This window comes from Zootoca vivipara, chromosome 7 (assembly GCF_965207765.1).
Source record: "Zootoca vivipara chromosome 7, rZooViv2.hap1.1, whole genome shotgun sequence".
NCBI lineage: Eukaryota > Metazoa > Chordata > Lepidosauria > Squamata > Lacertidae > Zootoca > Zootoca vivipara.
In genome coordinates, this window is record NC_142590.1 from 9703208 (window position 1) to 9722826 (window position 19619).

Consider the following 19619-nt stretch of genomic DNA (forward strand, 5'->3'; position numbering starts at 1 on the left):
TGGTACTGAAAATATGATTTTTATAAAATATGTTCAACACATTTTGGTGATGTCAAGAGTACTTACTGAAAGAACCATATAAATAAAACCATAATACAAATTATATACATCACACTTAAAAAACAAGATTATGCCTTATTAGTACAAACCTCAAATACAAATCAACATCAGTCACATCTTGACATACTTTTCAGTATAAAACTTCCTAATGTCATAGACAATGCTTTTACAGTGGAACCTCGGTTTACGAACACCTGGGTTTACGAACACCGCGGACCCATCTGGAACGGATTAATTCACTTTCCATTACTTTCAATGGGAAAGTTCGCTTCAGTTTATGAACAGACTTCCGGAATGAATTGCACCCATGCTTCGGGTTAAGTACGCTTCAGGTTGAGTACTCCGCGGACCCGTCTGGAACGGATTAATCCACTTTCCATTACTTTCAATGGGAAAGTTCACTTCAGTTTATGAACGCTTCAGTTTAAGTACTCCGCGGACCGTCTGGAACAGATTAATCCACTTTCCATTACTTTCAATGGGAAAGTTCGCTTCAGTTTATGAACGCTTCAGTTTATGAACAGACTTCCAGAACCAATTGTGTTCGTAAACCGAGGTACCACTGTATATGCATAAAATCTCTAAAAATTGGAATTGCAAACAAATATAATCTATTGATTTTCTTGGTAAATATACAAAAGTGAGGAAATTTGAAAGTCGAAGGAATAGCTTTTTTTTAAATTGTAGTTTAATTTCAGTACCTTAAGTGTTACTGGTAGGTTGCTTTCAGGTTGCTGGCCTAAAACTAGTCTTAGTAACTATAAAATATTTTAGTTTTTGACTAGTTGTTTATATATACTAAAATGGCTAGTCTTAGTTGTAGTAAACTTTTTGTTCCTTCCTCTTCTTCAGCACCCCTTTTTATAAACCTAAAAGGTCAACAGATTATTAGAAGAGTGTGCAAGACAATAAATCAATAGCTAATACTTGGAGCTGGTACACCACCACCAGTGGGTGGGGAGCTTTGGTGTTGTGAGACAAAAGGCAAGGAGAAAGAAGCTCACTGTCTAGATCTCTGGTTTCTTGGGGTGGGGAGTGAGAAAGGAAGCAGCCGCTTGGTGACAGTCCCACAACATGAAAACTTGTGGGGTGGGAAGAAGAGATGAGAGTGCTGCAAATGGGTTAAGAAGAAAATGGTCAGGAATGGGAAGCACCAGTTGTCAGGGTGGAGCTGTCCCCCTTAATTCATGGGTTTGGAGATAAATTATGTTTTTAAAAATCCAGCATGTCTTAAGTGGAGGCCCAATACTAGAATGGCAAGTATGAGGAAAGCGGAGATTCCTAGCAGGAGGAAAAAGGAGTTGCCACAGATGCACAGAGAAGATGGGGTAAGCTACTGCAAAACAACCTCCAATTTATGCCCCCCTCCCATTCTGGCAGGGAGTGAGCAGTGGGGCACAGTCACCCTACTCAATTATACTTTTAAAGGGAGTTATTCATATGAACTATAAAATAGATTGACAATTTAACATGGATGGTCTTGTGACGAGTAAGTTGGAGTTTGGTAGTGAAAAGTGTTTAGATGTGATGTTGTGGTTTGTATGGTTATTAGCTTGAGTTGGATATTCAATATCTGCCTCTTTAGGAATATAGCCAATCTTGGCTTGTTCAGCTACCTTTCCTTTGTTACCTTTAAGCTTCTCAAAGGCGTATCAAATGAGGGGCTTTCAGTCACAGCTGAACAGCAGAACACTTTATTAACAGGTGCTGGTAATGCTTGCACCCACACCCTCAGCCCCCCTCAGCTCCCAGCTCCCTTTGGAAATATTATAGATCTGAAGAAGGAATTAAAAGAAGAGGGAAGTTTGTGGTCACTGTAGAATAACCTTAAAGGATGCATGAACATATAAATAACAGTTTGTAGCTGAACTGTGATATTAATCTGAGCACAGGTGCTCTTCAATAGTCTTCTAAAAGTGTCCTGAAACAGGTAAAAAAAAGCTGAAGGGTCACAAACAAAATACTACATCTTAAGGAGACTGTTGGTTCATTTATAACACAAATCTTCAAATAGGACCATTTTTGCAGAGGTTACTTTATGTGCTTTCTTCAGCAAAGTCACCATCAGCTCCTACCTGAGACTCGTCAGAAGCCTGCAAAGAGCCCTCGGATTGCCCTCCCATATATGTGGGTGTACTGTACTTCACAAGGATAGATTTCAACTGCACCAGGGGGGCATTAGTTCGAACACCCATCGGATCAAAGTGAGTCCGGCTTACTCGATAGCCAGCTTGAGAGAGATAATGCAAGAACTTATTTAACCTGGGGAGAAAAATGAATGCACAAAATCAATGCCTTTTTCCTCCTTTCAATCGGTTACATTTAAAACACAACAGGTTGCTTACTTTGGCATGTTCATTCCTTTAATGCTGTGCCTGTGAATATTGTAATAAAAGGCAGGATGCTCAGCACTGCTTTCTAATTTCTGGCGCTTTGTTCCATTTTGGGTGTTTTCATTATTTTTTCTTTTTCCTGGAATATAAGAGTAACTTAAGGATAAGAAACACACACAAAAGCCTCTAAAATCCAGCTAATCTGAACAGTGTGACTTAGCTTTATCTTACAGTGGAAAATCTTCACATTTCATAAATTTACATTTAAGAACTAGTTTGCTGCATGAATGACTATAGTAATAACTCCTGCCCACCTCTCTTTGGTTCCACATACTATGCTAGATTGACAGGGACCTACCATGTACAACGTAGTAATCTGCTGCGGTATCTGGTGTCTTAATAATCACACCACATTCTTCTAAAACGAAAAGAAATCAGATTTACACTGAAGTCATTAAAGGAAAAAAGTTGATTTGTGAGCAAATGGCTATCAAAGGGGAAATGAGTGGAATTTTACTGCTGTAGCAAAAAGGTTTATTTTATATTACTGATGGTTACCATGGCTTTGATGCCTTCATCTGAGTAGTATGGCACATGTTGAAATCTCAAGGTCATATCTGTTTTTTGATGGCTTTCACACTTTTCTGACACTGAGTTAGCAATCCCATTTTAAATTTACTTACTAAAAAAGTAAGTCACCACTACAATTCACAATTGCTGCCTGGAGTGCCCCTTTTACCTAGCAAGGTTTGTAAAACCTTTCATTGTCTTCTTACCTTGTTTGGTCTGGCTGGTAGGACCATGAATTGAAAACTGCTTGAGAATTGTGCACTCTGCTTCACATATTAGTGTTTTTAGAAGAGGCTGGATGTCTTCCAAACCATACTGAACTGCTTCAAACAACATTCTTCTGAGAAATCCAGTGTTGAAGAGGGATCCTGACCTGCAGGATAACAGAATTACAATATCTACCTAGATGAATTTATTTGAAAAGTAGAACTTCTGTTCCTTTAAATGTAGGAGAGCAACATCACAGTGGAAGAAAAACACAGCCCTGTTAGCTGATTTTGTTCCTGTTTTAAAATCTGTTCCATGTCTGCATAGCCACTAGCCCAGAGCCCCAGTAGGGCAGGATTCAGGCCGAAGATCAGCTGTACTTTTGGGACTTCTGGTGCCATTCCATTAATAATAAAATATTGAGAAAGCATTTAAATCAGTACAGAATTTACTTAAGTATGTGTGTCATGTGCACAAGTCTTTTCTCCAGGCTGCAAATGGGCCTGTGGGGCCCCAAGAGGCTGGCAACTCTTCAGCTCAAATAATAACTGGCAGTAACTTGCCCAATGCTTTTGGTGAAAACCTGCTTTCGGGCGCTGAAAGAATAACCACCTATAATTCAAACAATGTAATTCCTAATGCAAATTGAATGTAAGAGTTCTGTCTCATTAAAACTACTATGTCTATTTCATATACAGTGGTACCTTGGTACTTGAACAGCTTGGCTCCCGAGCAAATCGGCTTCCGAACGCTGCAAACCTGGGAGTGTGTGTTCCGGTTTGCGAACGTTTTTCGGAAGCTGAACATCCAACACGGCTTCCGCGGCTTCCAATTGAGTGCAGGAAGCTCCTGCAGCCAATCAGAAGCCGCACCTTGGTTTTCAAACCGTTTCGGGAGTCGAACGGACTCCCGGAACGGATTAAGTTCAAGAACCAAGGTACCATTGTAATTAGTTCTGAATGTTTTTATATTGTTTGAATAATAAAGTTGTCAAATTTCAGTGTCCTCAGAGAAGATTTCTGCAAATACATTGGGCAGTTAATTTTATTAAATGTTTCCTATTATACATCAGTACCACTGAGTTTCGCCTTTCTCCTTCTTTTGTATTTGGTGCTGCCATTCCCCCTCCCCTTAGCCTTTTCTAAAAGTGCTTTGGTGAATCACATCTAGATAGTGGCAAGCATGTGTTAGTCATAACATATTACATGGGCTCCCTCCCCTCAAGATTCCATCCCATACCTGCCTATTCAGAAGTAAGCCCTACTAAATTCAGTGAGATTTACTCCCAGATCGGTGGGAATAGGAATGCAAGCCAAGTTGCAATAAACACAGAAATTAGATGGTTTGTTCATTTCCTACCCTTCTCAATATTTGTCACAGTGAACTGTCCTAAAAGTGAAGAAAGAACAGTATGTCCCTGGTCTGTCATTAGGGGAGAGGTCCTGTAGCCACATCACTGCTATCACAGCCACCTGCTCTGCACTGATTTTTGAGAGTGTCTTCCCCCTGCCAAGACATGGGCGGCCAGAGAGTGTGTCATAGCTGTTGATGCTTCCGTAGGAATGCCACCACCCAAATGAGGATCTAGGAAAATACATACCACAAAGGACCAAGTTCCACTGCTGTCTTGCCAGTCATGCGGCTGTGGCAGTCACATGGGAGCTGCCGGTAAGGGTTCTCTGTATAAAACAATATTGGCATTTATTATCTAAACAAATGTTGGGAGACTTGTATGTATAGAAAACAATGAACACGGTGGAAACCTGGTAATAGGGTATGTCCATTAAAAAATAAAGCTTGAAAACTGTTTTTCACAGTGATTTAAATATAGCTCACATGGTAGCTATTATTAGGCCCAGGAGGAGTCAGGACACTGTGCAATGAAAATGCAATTTCAGAACTGTGTGGAGTGGCTCAGAATATGGGGTTAATTTTTTTGGGGAGGGGGATAATTATGTGTTACACCTCACAAAATTTAATAAGTTCAGGAAGTTGATTTCTAGGCAGAGTGTGAGTGTAATGTGGTGGATAGTTTTGGACTTGAACAGAGATTTTGGCTTGACTCCCAAAAAAGCTCAGTGGATTATTTAGGCTAGATGAGAATGATAAATCACACAGGCTATTTTGGAGGGTAAAATTGTCCCAAATGAGCCTCCCAGTGCATTAAGATCATTCACAGAAGCCCTCTGGCCAGTTTTGAATACACATTTAGTTGTTTGTTTTTACTCAGAGCAGCCCCACTGAAATTAATAGACACACCACACTTAGGATCATTGATTTCAGAAAGTCTACTCTCTACAAAACTCTTTATTGGTGGCCTTGGACTGTAGAAGCAAAGGCAGGGTAAAAATATTTGAAATAAATTAAGCTTATGCTGGACCAATTATCTTTTTTAAAAAAATTCACAGCAAAGAAATTAAGCAGAGAAAAGTTTAGCTTTTTAAAAAATAACCACTGGGTTGTGTAGGTTTTGTTTTCACCAGCTGAACAGCACCGGTACATGAAGTTACAGCATATATGATTACCTTCTATCATGTTGCCATCTTTCTTGAATACCCTTTCCTCACACCACTGACAGTGGAGCAGGTACCGGATTTTCTTCACAGTATCATCTGCAGGAGACGGCCCCCTCAATATTCTCACCTCCACTAGGACAAAGTGTTCGAGAGCCACAGCGAGCAAAACTTCAATGCCTTTGTTGCATCGAGCAGCAGCTCTGCAAAAAAAGACTCACCATAACTAACACAGTTCATGAAAGACTAAAGCAGTGTTCAGGCAGGTGCCCCAACATCCCTGGCCATGCAGGCTGCTCTTCAGACCCTTGTGGAATTAGTGTGAAGGTCTGAATAGAAGGGTTTTTAAGCGTGTTCGATTAGCCACACTTGGGGATCTCACTCACGAAAGGGTATCTATCTTACATCAAGTAAGTTTGTTATTGGTATGAGCTTTCGTGTGCATGCACACTTCTTCAGATACCTTTCAGATAGGTGTTACTGGAAGGATTTTTTAAATTTTGTTTAGACTACAGCAGACCAACACGGAACTATCTTATCAAGATTCCTGTCACACAGAGAGATTAAGTACATTCACTTGGGCACAATTAAAACCACCTTCAGATCTCTGGGGTTGGGAGGGTAGGGACTTCCATGTCCCCAACCCCATTTTACAACTCACATTCTCACACACTCACACTCACACACATATATGAATGATTGAATGTATCAAGTCTTCCTACTTAACACACAAGTTTGATATCACTGGAAGGTCTTCTAACTTCTGAGTACCTCCTGCACCCTGTGAAATTTTACAGTCCCAGCACAGTGGGATTTCCAGACATGGCTTCTACCCTTCAATGTCTTATTTCAATGCCAATAGACTTTGCTAACAAAATGCTATGGATATACACAAAACAAACACGCTAAAGTGTTCACGTTCCTTTTAAATCATGCAATGACCTTCATGGAATTGCACACATGACTAAAAATCTATCATAACGATGTAGTTCTAGGACCCGCTTCTGAAGAATTTAAGATTTCCAAATTAGTTCCAGTCAGAGGTGATTGCAGTTACTTGCTTCAGTTCCTGCTTAGCAGTGGAATAAATCCCCTAATGAGGTTTATTTTTACTAACACTTTTGAGTAAGACGTGTTCTGGAAGATGTGCACACAAATCATCCTAAGGAAGTCAAGTCAAAGGAGATATATTGTGCACAGTTGTACTCTAGGTCGACACAACTTGCAATTCACTGCTCAGGTCAAGAGCCATTTATGGTGGTTATGAGGAGTTCAATGTACCTCTTTTTCTTGCGCATTGGGGAGTGTAAAAACAAGGAGACCACAAAACATCTGGCAGACCACAATATAAGGCATTCAGCAGGGTGAGTTACAAGGCTTGCAATTCTGCTTTGGGCCGTTTATAATCTGCTTTACAGTATTCATCCTTCCACATATAATTTCTGAAGGCTGTCAGAAAGCAAGATGCAGAGAACCAATTTTCCCCAGCTGCTACTAAAAGTTTCAATTAGCAACTTTAGGTGGGAGAGAATACAGCCCCCTTATACTTAAATGTGAGATGACCACAATTCAGAAACTAATTGTACCTTGCCACAGCAGCAACTACCATCCTAGCAGCCAGTTCCTTGAAATACTCCGTCCTGACAATGTTGCAGCCATAGTGACGCTGGGCCACATGCTGTGCCTTTGAATAGAGAGAACTGATATCTGTTGATGTCACTGACACTATTCCAAGGTTTCTTACATTTCTGAAAGCTGCATCTAGATAGTTCACTGATGACCCAAATGGGTCCAGATGTCTGTAGAGTGGAGTAGGAGAGAGATAAAAACAAATTAAAGAGAGATTCCTAATCTTGTTTACTCAGAAAAAGGGTTTCACTGTGTTCAGTAGAACTAGTTTCCAAGTAAGCCTGCTTAGGGCTGCAACTTAGCTACTACACTTTAAATATTTCTGATTTTCAAAAGCCATATCCATGCTCAAGTCAGAAATAAAACAGAATATAGGTTATGCTTTGACCACGTTTTACATATGTAGTTTCAGTCAAGACTATAAATCTAAAGAAATACTAATACCTTAATAAGGTTTGTTAGTGAATAGCATATTTGCCCAGTGATGCACTTTATTATCATTATTTATTTGTAAGACTTAGGAACTAGCCATATCTTCTGGGAAAGGAGGAAAGGATAGAGGTCAAAGAGCACTGTTGAAAAGAGGAATAACAGTGTCTCTGGCTTCTTGCCTGCCTGCCTATCTCACCTTCCCTCTAGGACCAGGGATGGAGAATTTGTGGCCCTCCAGATGTTGCTGAACTCCAATTCGTATCAGCCACAGCCAGCATGACTAATATTCTGGAATGAGGGGAGTTGGAGTCCACGTTCCCCATCCATATCTAGACAAGGCTTTAACTAAAAGGTGCCAGAGTTGGAGTCTACCAGGCAGTTGTAGCACCAGCTTGGAATCCTTTCTCTTATGAGTGGCTGTTGATTGCAGTTATTCAGTAGTGAGGGAGGCACTCTGTGTGTGCTCAAGGTTGCTCTTTCTTCTCCCTATCTCCTGACCTCTTCAGCAGTCCAGATGCCTATTTTTAAGGTGCAAGTGGCTTCTGGGCACTGGAATTATTGCAACCGTGTTCATGCCTGATAAGCAAGGGAGATGGGAGTTTTATAGGAAAGTTGCAATAATGTATGTTACAAGACTGGCACGTGAACCTTGCTAAATATTCTACATAATAGTCTCCAGCACAAGGGTGTAGCTTTGGTGACTTAGAACACTCTGCTGAAGCATTGGTACGATTTTACTCACCACTTTGTGTTATCCAGTGATAACAGGATTGGAAAGGGTAGAGTTTCTTGAGAAAAACATATGAACATGGAGCTGAGCAAAAACCACTCTGCAAATGGCTCACAAATAGAAACTGAAAGGCTGAGGATGGTTCTGCAAGCCTAAAGTTGCAAGTAAACATTAATATATCTTAAGCAAAGGAATGACAGCTGCTCAGCACTGTGAACTAATATTTCCTAGCCAGTAGCTCTTGTAAGAATCCCCCCTTATTTTGACTAAAACCACAGGTGTGTATGGACAGGCAGAAGGTAGACTGGGATAAATAATAATGGTATAAATGAAACAAAACCCTAGTTGCACTAGAATTCTATTAGGGATTAGGCCCAGCTTTAATAGTTTGGACAACAAAGTTGCTTTCATTTTTAAATATTAAGAAGGCTCATAAAGTTTTGCTTAATTAATTTTACAATGCTTAAAATATATCTGAATACTCCATTACATGGAGCAACATGGTGTTGAAGCTGCTACAGCTGAGATTATTTCATTGGTCTGGAAGCAGCTGAGGCCACCACCTTATGGAAGCTAAGCAGGTCGGGGTCAGTGCTTTGACTTCCATGAGGAAAGAAAAGCGGAATGTAAATATTTGAAAATATATAATGGCATATACAAAGTTTCATCAGGGCTGAAGAGTAAAAAGGAGATGCCATGAAACATCAATTTAGGTTGATTTTATATTGAAAAGTCTTGTACTTTGCACAGCGTTATTGTTTTGATTGTGCCACACTTGATCTCGTCTCCACCTACCAAACCCTAGGTGTTAGGGGTGGGTTCTGATCCAACAGCAAATGCCACTTACATAAAATCAAATGCTCTCAAGTGCATGATGACATTGGCATCCATTTTTGTCACCTCAATGGCAGGCAAGTTTTCCTCCCCTTCTTCTATTGTTTCATCACAGTCTTCCTCCTCTTTGAAGTTCATCACCACTTTCATTTTATTTAAGTGACAGTTCTCCTGTATCATTCTTACAGAATTTTCATTGTAGTCATTAATTGTGACCTTCACGGAATTTCCAAGGTGCTTTGCCCACTGTAATCCCATTATACCTGGAAGCAAGAGATGTACAGGCAATGACTGATTTACATCTGTCTAATTGACTCACGACCATGACCATGCACATCATGGCAACCCAGAAGTGGCCAGAAAAGGGGGATAATGGGGGAGGGGGAGTAATGGGCTTATGCACGCTCTACTGTCATGCATGATGACCTGGAACACAACCCCTGTGTAGATGGGCGGTTGCCTGTGTACAGTTAGATGCATGCAATAAAGTAAGACTTTGCTCCTGTGGAGCATGCTGCATAGAAACATGCTAATGTTCTCAATACACACAATGCACATTAAATTATCATCCCTAACTGAAAAATATGTATATAATTGCCTTCACTAAGGCTATCAAATCAACAGGATTGTTTGCTAATTCTATTCCAAAAAAGTATTTATTTCTAAAATTGACAACCTCCCTTTTCTTTTCCTGGAATGCCAGAGCAACTAACAGAACAAATGGTGTAATCCTAAACATGTTTTTCGCATAGTATATCCCAGACCTCAGTAGGATTTACTCTCCAGCAATTTCCCTTTACAAGGAACACAAAGTGAACCAAAGCACAGAACAGCACCCTACCAGTGGCTCCAAATGCATCCAGACATTCCAAAGGTTTCCGTTCCTCTGCTAGAACAGCTAGAGCACAGACTACGAGTTGCCTAAAAGAATAAAAAGTCATCTTAATAAAAAAAAAGTAAACTCCAACTTGCATAATAATAATAATAATAATAATAATAATAATAATAAGTAGTAGTAATAATGTTTATACCCTGCCCATCTGGCGAGGTTTCTCCAGCCACTCTGGACGGCTTCCAGCAAAATTTTAAAAATTATAAAATGTCAGACATAAAAAACTTCCCTGATGTTTTAGAAAACTTCAGATGTTTTCTAAAGGTTGTGTAATACTTTATCTCCCCGACATCTGATGGGAGGGCATTCCGCGGGGAGGGTGCCACTGCTGAGAAGGACCTCTGCCTGGTTCCCTGTAACTTTACTTCTCACATTGAGGGAACTGTCAGAAGACCCCTGGAAGTGGACCTCAGTGTCCAGGCTGAATGATGGAGGTGGTGACGCTCCTCCAGGTATACTGGGCTGAGGCCAGAAACATACTGGGAGCCAGTGAAGATCCTTTAGGACTGGTGCTATATGGCAGGCACGTCCAACAGGTCCAGGTAGATTACTAGTAGATCATGGTCTCCCCCCCAAAGAAGCCCAACAACTTTGGCTCCCCTAAAAAAAGGTCAACATTTTTGCCCTGCACTCCCCAAAATTGGGGCTTTCCCCCTTCCTAAAAAAAAGCTCAACAGCTTAGACCTGAACCCCCAAAAACAGGTTTTAACTCTGACAGTAGATCACAGTCTCTTGGGAGTTGGCCACCCCTGCTATATGGTCTCAATAGCTGCTCCTAGTCACCAGTCTAGCTGCAGCAATTTGGATTAGTTGTAGTTTCCGAGTCACCTTCAAGGATAGCCCCATGTAGAGCACATTGCAGTAATCCAAGTAGGAGATATGCAGAGCATGTACTACTCCGGCGAGACAAGTCTGCAGGCAGGTAGAGTCTCAGCTGGTGTACCAGATGGAGCTGGTAGACAGCTGCTCTGGACACAGAAATTGACCTGTGCCTCCATGGACAGCTGCGAGTCCAAAATGACTCCCAGGCTCCACACCTGGTCCTTCAGGGGCACAGTTACCCCATTCAGGACCAGGGAGTCCCTCACACCCGCCTGCCCCCTGTCCCCCAAGAAAAGTACTTCTGTCTTGTCCGGATTCAACCTCAACCTGTTAGCCACCATCCATTCTCCAACCACCTCCAGACACTCACACAGGACATTCACTGCCTTCACTGGTTCCAATCTAGAGGAGAGGTAGAGCTGGGTATCATCCGCAATACTGGTGGACACCCAGCTCAAACAATAGGTAAGATCAAACTATTACCCACCCCCCTGAAATTTACATTCTTATTGACAAATTTGGAAACTGCACAATCATGATATTTTGGGTAGGACTTCTCAGTCCTACCCAAGTCCAATGAATCACACTCAATTTCTGTCTTTGTTCAAATCACATCACAGCCATGGGCTTCACTTACTTGGCTTGGCTAATCCAAATATTTCACCTGTACAACAGAAATATCCACCATGTACTTGTTTCTGTTAATATGAAAAAATATAAATGAAAATATTTTAAAATCCCTTCCATAATAACCCTCAAAATTCTTACCTGTTAAGTTTCATTTTAGGATTAAAATAAGAATCAGTTTTCTGTGGTGTGGAATAATTAGGAAGGACTTGCACATCTGTATCGGCTTCTTTTAGTATTTTATATGTAGATTTGGGAGCAGGGGCTAAAAATAATTTTCAGAATGAAAGAGAGTGTTAGAGAGACTATAGCTTAATTTAGACCATCACTCAAGGCTTCATAAACTATGGATCAGATGCTGGTTTATTAACTTGACATTAAGTAAGTTTTCCCATTTGGATGTAAAGGGGAGCTCTGACTTAATAACAAGCCAGAATCTAGGCTTTAAACCAGAACCCAAAGAGAGGAATGTTTTTCTCAGCTTCGTAAGGTTTGTGAAGCCTCAAACAATGTTTGAACTGCGCCTCTATATGTCTGCCTGGTCTGTAATGTTCAGGAAACACCAAAATTAGATCTACAGTACTGTTAACACAAAATATGATAGTTATTGAATAAAATACATCTTAACAATAATAATTAATTTTCAGAACACTTGGGAAGTCTAATTTATGCTGAGAAACTGCCTCAGTGCTGTTGTATTAAAGAGCTCACAAAGCATTTTGTGCAGTATAGTGGTACCTTGGTTCTCGAACAGAATGCGTTCCGGGAGTCCGTTTGACTCTCAGAACCGTTCGAAAACCAAGGCGCAGCTTCCAATTGGCTGCAGAAGCATTCAGGCAGCCAATCGGAAGCCGCGTCGGACATTTGGCTTTCGAAAATCATTCGAAAACTCACATCCGGGTTTTGATTGTACGGGAGCCAAGGCGTTTGAGATCCAAGGTCTGACTGTACTTCCCAAGAGCCTGGCAGCCAGTTGTTCCACTAATCTGTTAAAGTTGGCCAGCAGGGTATAAAGTCAGATAAGGATCTGCCTCTCTGGGCCAAAAGGTTCCCCACCACTAACCTAGGGACATAAGCTTTGTCGGCAGACAGGAAATTGGCTATGAACTATGTATAATATTTCTTTTGTCATGACTAATAAAGCCAAATATATGTTTTCTTGTTTTATATTTAGGGGTTTGTTTTGTTTTGTTTTTGCTCTGTTCTACTGTGCCTTACAAATTTTATTGAATACAAACTGTACTACAATAAAATACAATACAAAAGAAACAAAACAAGCAATTTGTGCACCATTTGGAAAAAAATACATGCACCCATGTCAAAGATTCAGGACAGTTTATCCAGTTTAGATTAATACAGGAAGTTCTGTAAAAAAAATAAATCCCTTTAAATGGTACTGGCAATAAATCTGGGTTCTTTAAAGTAGCTTTAATTCCTTGTGGGATAGAAAGGAACACAAATTCAAACAAATACACTGTCACCTATTCTAATTTCAGCATTTATTCCATCTATAATATCCAATGATAAAAATACAATATCTTCATGCAGCGAAAACAAAGATGTTTAAATACTTACCTGGCATAAATCTTGATTCAGTTTCTCCTTTATTCACATGACGTTTAATATGCCCTATCATATCTGTCCTTCGGGTAATAGTTGCCGAACAGATAATGCAGTGATAATGGGCTTCCATTTTTATCTATAACACACATTGCATGCATAGTTAAAGTAGATTAGAAAAACCATTTTAATATTAATTATTATACCATATCTTATAATACTTAAGACAACAATAGTAAAAACCCATATAAACAAATTATAGTTGATACCACGAAGGATGCAGTTTACAATTCAGCAACAAAGCTTAATGTTCAAATGCAGCCTTTATGTAACGTATTAAATTTTAGCTTCCTCTTATAAAATCATTTATGTATAATAAATAATAAATAAGCATGCTACCAGACCAAAAAGAAATACACTATAAATATTATATTTAAGATTGCGCAGATTCAGTGCATTCTTTCCCTACCCCATTTCCTAGCTAAGAATGGATGGGAAGATGGGTAAGAAAGGTCTGAAATGAGATATCACAACTGTTGGTTTACTACTAAGTTTAAAAATCAAAAAGAGTAAAATGCATCATATAGAAGACAAAAAGGATGATTGGTCTTACCTAAAGCGTAGTTTTGATAGGTCCAGAGGACACAAATGGGTTGGGTTATACATCCTTTCATTCAGCAGGTATTGGGGGAGAAGTATCTTCCTCCATCTATGCAAGGTGGATTGGGTCGGCATTTCTCGGATGCTTGATACCCTCAAAGGGGCCAAGCCAACAAAAATATTGGCTCACTCCATTATGTCACCATCGACAGCTGTTATTGTGCCTAATGCTCCTTTACCAAGTATATACACCAGGGACTACAGAATGGCCGTTGGCTTCACCTGATACTGACCTTGGATGCATAGTTCGTAAACAGGTATTTTAGTCTCAATAAATGCAGTTGGAACCCCCCAGGTTGGGAATGCTGTGCTATGTCCCAATTCGGGTCCTCAATAACCATATCAAATAGGACAATTGGTCTTACCTGAAGTGTAGATTTGATAGGTTCTGAGGACACGAATGGGGCTCATCCCTAGTACTGGGGTCTGCAGTTCCTTCTCTGCTTCAGTTCTATGATGAGTTATTATTGTTAATTCTTCCTTTGGGGTAGTTGCGTAGAGTTTTTATTTACAGATATGTTCAATGTCTGATGCTGCTTGGTGAATCCAAAAGAACTGAAGGGAACTGTGCCTGCCTCCCATAGTTCTTTGCTCTCCTGCATCCGTCATGTGACAAGGGTTATAACTCAACCCATTTGGATCCTCAGTAACCGTATCAGATATGGAACAATTGATAACTTTTTCTGCTTTTCAAAATAATAGCCATTTTATATAGCAATTACCTGGTCTGCAGGAACATTTAGTTTCACGGGGCGGCAAGGTAAGTGACAGATGCACATTCTGTAGCCTAGAATACAGAGAGGGCATTGGTAGTCTCACAATTTGATATATAAACCAAACAAGTAAGCCAAAGACAGCCAGTTCTACTGGTGCACCCTCATTGTAAACTATCCACAGCTACTTCTGCAAACAAGTATTTTTTGCAACATCAATCAGATTGATCCGTTAAGCTTGAACTTTAAATATGGCATAATTTATAATGAATTTCCCTGTGGCTGTAAGCTTTCTCGTAGAACTTGAAGTGCTGGGCAAGGCCTAAATGAAGAACTAAAAGACACTGAATTGTGTTGGCATCAACAATGGCATTTTAGCCATTTTTACCTTCAAATTCAACAGACACTTTCCAGTGGAGATTCTGTAGGTGGCGATGGAGCTTGTGACTATAACAAGCTTTGAACTTCTCTTCAGGGCACAGTGGACAGGACTTCTTGCCAGCTCCTAATTCAAATTAGAACAAAATAAATAGAGACACAATAACCCACCCATTGATTTAAAAACATGATAGCAAATAGACACCACTATTGACCATTCAAAGACACTGCCAAGTAACTGCCTGGAATAAAAGGATTTACTCTACCACACCGCTCAGCACTGTTGCAAACAATTTAAGACTACAAAGGAACTGAAATTAGTTGGGGACTCCTGCACTACTGTCACTTGCTTCCCTCCCACTTTCCTTTGTGAAGTTAGCTGGAGTGCATCTCTTGGCTTGGATAGCCAATAGCAAGGATAGAGCTACAGATGTAATCCCACCCCCAAGTTCATTGGTTGGTTGGCATCCCTCTCTCTTGGGAGACAATGCCCATTATCTTTAAGTCATGCAATGCCTAGTTCTGGAGTTAGTTTAAATACCTGCCACAGAGTGATCTGCATTCTGGGTAGCAGCTGAGATTAGACAACCTTCCTGCAGGTCAGCCAGTTTCTCTAAATCGGCAAGTGTTCTTTGAATTGAAATATGCTTCTCTGGAACAAAACAAGTACATGGATTTGTCAGCAAATATCCTTTGTTGTATAGAAATTTACAACCAAATGCCACCATAAAAGTTCTTTCTCAAAACTTTGTGTCCCACATCACTATAGCCAGCACTTTTTTTCTGGGGGACACACAGTGGTACGCATACCCCTAAACTTTTTGTGAATCTTTGTGCTTTTGTCCATTTACTGTATTTATTTTCCCTGATTTGAACTATAAAATGGTGATTTTTGAGAGTCAAAATGAGAGTACCCCCAAACATTTTTTAAAGAAAAAAAGCACTGACTACCTCCATCCTCTGCGTTGGGAGTGCGGGGCAGATTTTGGCATTGCATGGGGTGCCACAGAAATATGAAAGCCCAAAGTGTATTTCTTATAGAAAGAAAAACACTCAGAAACGCCAAAAACAAATAATTAGCCTCTTTTTGCACTGAACTATGCTGTCCTTTCTTAGGGAATCCGGAATCTTTGGTACTGAACACATCACTTCTACTGTGGAATCCTATACATGTTTAGTTGGGGGAAAGTCCCACAGTGTTCATAACCGAACCCCTCTTTGATGCTTTGGCTTTAAGTCTTGAAAGTGACGTAAAAAAAAACTTGCAAAAGAGAACGTGGCACTTTTGATTAGAAGTATAACATCTCTGACTATTCCCATCTGGAGGGTGTACCCAAAGAATCCAAGGAGAGAAGGAATAGCTATTTATTTTTATTTAGTTGCAGGGAGGTAGCTGTGTTCGTCTGACGTAGTCAAAACAAAATAAAAAAAATCCTTCCAGCAGCACCTTAGAGACCAACTAAGTTTGTCATTGATATGAGCTTTCGTGTGCATGCATGTATCTGAAGAAGTGTGCATTCACACGAAAGCTCATACCAATGACAAACTTAGTTGGTCTCTAAGGTGCTGCTGGAAGGAATTTATTTATTTATCTTTGAGGGAATTATTGGAAGGATGGAGCTGCAGACTGATTTTCTAGAGCATGTACACATCCCCTACATACCACAGTCATACCTTGGATCTCAAACGCTTTGGCTCCTCAACAAATCGGCTCCTGAACGATCGAAACCTGAGAGTGAGTGTTCCAGTTTTCGAACAATTTTCAGAAGCCGAACATCTGGCACGGCTTCCGATTGGCTGCAGGACGCTTCTGCAGCCAATCAGAAACTGCGCCTTGGTTTTCGAACAGTTCCGGGAGTCCATTTGACTCCCAGAACGCATTCTGTTCGAGAACCACAGTACGACTCTACAAGGATTCCAGTATTATGTTAGCAAACCTCTTGGAGAGTCAGATGATGCATCCAATAGGTTACTGTTGTTAGGGTCTTTTATAGACGCTTGCTCTGTTTCTTCCTTTTTGCCTTTTACTTCTTCCTCAGATATTTCCACATGTGCCCTGAGGCTTTCCATTTCAATGCTATCTAGAGAAAGGCGAAAAACTATAGTTACAATGCATTTTAATTAGCGGCATTAATAGCTGTTTCAAAGGCATTATTAAAGGTATATACAATGAAAAAACTAATCTTTGACAAAATAAAGTAGGATTTTCTACGCCAGGCCTATGGGAACTCAACAGATTTGTGCTGACATTACACTTTATGCTTCTAACCAAATTTAAGAAAGCAGGAAGAGGAAAATGTACTTCTACCTCCTACCCCAGCTTCTCCCTACTTGGATGCAAATGTCCCCCACTATTACATTAGCACTGACTAGTAGCAAAGTTACCATTAAGCAGGGTTCTATTTGCCATTGTAACTGCAGTGTGAAACTGGTTGCAAAACCTATTCTGTTTAGACCAGGCATGGCCAAATTTGGCCCTCCAAATGTTTGGGGACTACAATTCCCATCATCCCTGACCAGTGGTTCTGTTAGTTAGGGATGATGGGAGTTGTAGTCCCAAAACATCTGGAGGGCCCAGTTTGGCCATGCCTGGGTTAGACTAATGAAGTCATAAAAGAAGTTCTGTAAAAAATAATCCATTTTAAATGGGATTACAATACAATACAAAAGAAACAAAACAAGCAACCTGGGCACCATTTGGAAAAGAAGATTGTTTCCAACCCTGGAGGATGCCTTCTGCTCGGAAGTAAATCCCAACCAGGTTCAAATGGGCTTCCTCCCATGTAAAAAATTGCATGGATCAGGGACCTGAATGGCTAAAGTCATGTGTGTGTGATTATGGCAAGCGAACTTCTAGGCTATTGCTATAAAAGTTAGTATTTTTTATATTAAAAAGTGTCTCCCCCCCTCACTCAAGAACCAGGAAGGTGACCAGTTTTGCTCCCTCCTCCTCCTCCTCTCAGTTTTGCCCCCTCCCAAGTACTACACTTGGGCAAAAAAAATGAAAGGCACAAATACAGGATGGGTGACACCTGACTTGAGAGCAGTACATGTGAAAAGGATCTAGGAGTCTTGGTAGACCACAAACTTGACATGAGTCAGCAGTGTGATGCAGCAGCTAAAAAAGCCAATGCAATTCTGGGCTGCATCAATAGGAGTATAGCATCTAGATCAAGGGAAGTAATAGTACCACTGTATTCTGTTCTGGTCAGACCTCACCTGGAGTACTGTGTCCAGTTCTGGGCACCACAGTTCAAGAAGGATACTGACAAGCTGGAACGTGTCCAGAAGAGGGCAACCAAAATGGTCAAAGGCCTGGAAATGATGCCTTATGAGGAACGGCTTAGGGAGCTGGGTATGTTTAGCCTGGAGAAGAGAAGGTTAAGGGGTGATATGATAGCCATGTTCAAATATATGAAAGGATGTCATATGGAGGAGGGAGAAAGATTGTTTTCTGCTGCTCCAGAGAAGCGGACACGGAGCAATGGATTCAAACTACAAGAAAGAAGATTCCACCTAAACATTAGGAAGAACTTCCTGACAGTAAGAGCTGTTCGGCAGTGGAATTTGCTACCAAGGAGTGTGGTGGAGTCTCCTTCTTTGGAGGTCTTTAAGCAGAGGCTTGACAGGCATGTCAAGAATGCTTTGATGGTGTTTCCTGCTTGGCAGGGGTTTGGACTGGATGGCCCTTGTGGTCTCTTCCAACTCTACGATTCTATGATTCTATGACTCTGTCATGCATGGAAGGTCTCCTGCAAAGCGGAGATTTTCTCTCTCTCTTTTAAATGTGTTCCACTATTGTGTGTGTTAGCACACGTGGATATGCTGAAGGAGCATTTGGCGAGCGGCTGATGAATATTGGGAGTTTCTAACACCAGGCGTCACCTCAGGCGTGAGGGTGAAACGCCGACCAAAGCACGTAACGTCTGAACGCGCCCCTTTGAGATGAGAAGCTTCTCTCAAAACGGGCCGGAGGAGGGAGAACCCACCACAAGTACAATCCGCCTCCCGCAGGCCCAACTTCAAGACGACGACAACAACCACCACCACAACCCCTCGCACATCTGACAGTTACGAACCGTCCCCTTCCTTACTGAGCGCCTCTGGTTCTCCCTCCTTGGCGGGCGGCGGAGGCAACACCGCTCCCTCGGCCGCCATTTTCCACACAGCAGCGATGAGGGGGTGTGTGGAGAGCAAACCCACTTCACTCGGCGGCTCCCTCGGCGTTTTCCTCTGGCAAGCACGGGCCGCGCCTTAGTCACGGGACGTCTCCCCTCAGCTGACTCTTATTTTCGGGTCAGCATGCTGTGCACAAGCTCGTCTCCCCCAAGGGCCTTCAGGTACTAAGAACTACGTTACCCAAGAGGCCCCGCGGCTAATCCCGCGCCTCAGAGCTTCGTTACCCAAGATGCACAACGGGCAGCAATAGACCCGAAGTAAATACAGTACAGCATGTGTAAACCGATACGCGCTCTCTCTCTCTCTTTCTCTCTTTCTTTCTCTCTCTCTCTCTCTCTCTTCAGGTGCCTACCGTAAGAACTACGTTACCCAAGTTGCCCCGCGGCTAATCCTATGCCTCAAGCGCCTCAGAAATACGTTTACCTAAGAAGCACCGCGGCAACGCTATACCCGAAATAAATATGTAAATACTTGCGCGCC

General features: G+C 41.3%; 1 protein-coding gene across 8 annotated transcripts; it reads right to left on the reverse strand.

Moving 5' to 3' along the window:
- On the reverse strand, positions 1–19564 carry TRMT1L (tRNA methyltransferase 1L). Of its 8 annotated transcripts, none has more exons than XM_060276651.2 (17): positions 19055–19251; positions 18180–18326; positions 16898–17037; positions 15502–15612; positions 14971–15087; positions 14592–14656; positions 13225–13348; positions 11791–11914; positions 10150–10229; positions 9322–9571; positions 7270–7482; positions 5696–5886; positions 4771–4849; positions 3170–3336; positions 2752–2811; positions 2406–2532; positions 1–2322 (listed from the first exon to the last, which is right to left on the reverse strand). In XM_060276651.2, exons 3-17 carry the CDS (start codon positions 17028–17030, stop codon positions 2097–2099), a joined length of 2067 nt encoding a protein of 688 aa, XP_060132634.1. In that variant the 5' UTR covers positions 17031–17037; positions 18180–18326; positions 19055–19251; the 3' UTR covers positions 1–2096. The 8 variants fall into 8 exon arrangements, with proteins under 8 accessions (XP_060132634.1, XP_034977231.1, XP_088531003.1 ...); XM_035121340.3 differs by having other exon boundaries at positions 16898–17041; positions 19055–19151; XM_088674877.1 differs by lacking the exons at positions 18180–18326; positions 19055–19251 and adding an exon at positions 19492–19564.
- Positions 19565–19619: the final 55 nt, after the last annotated feature.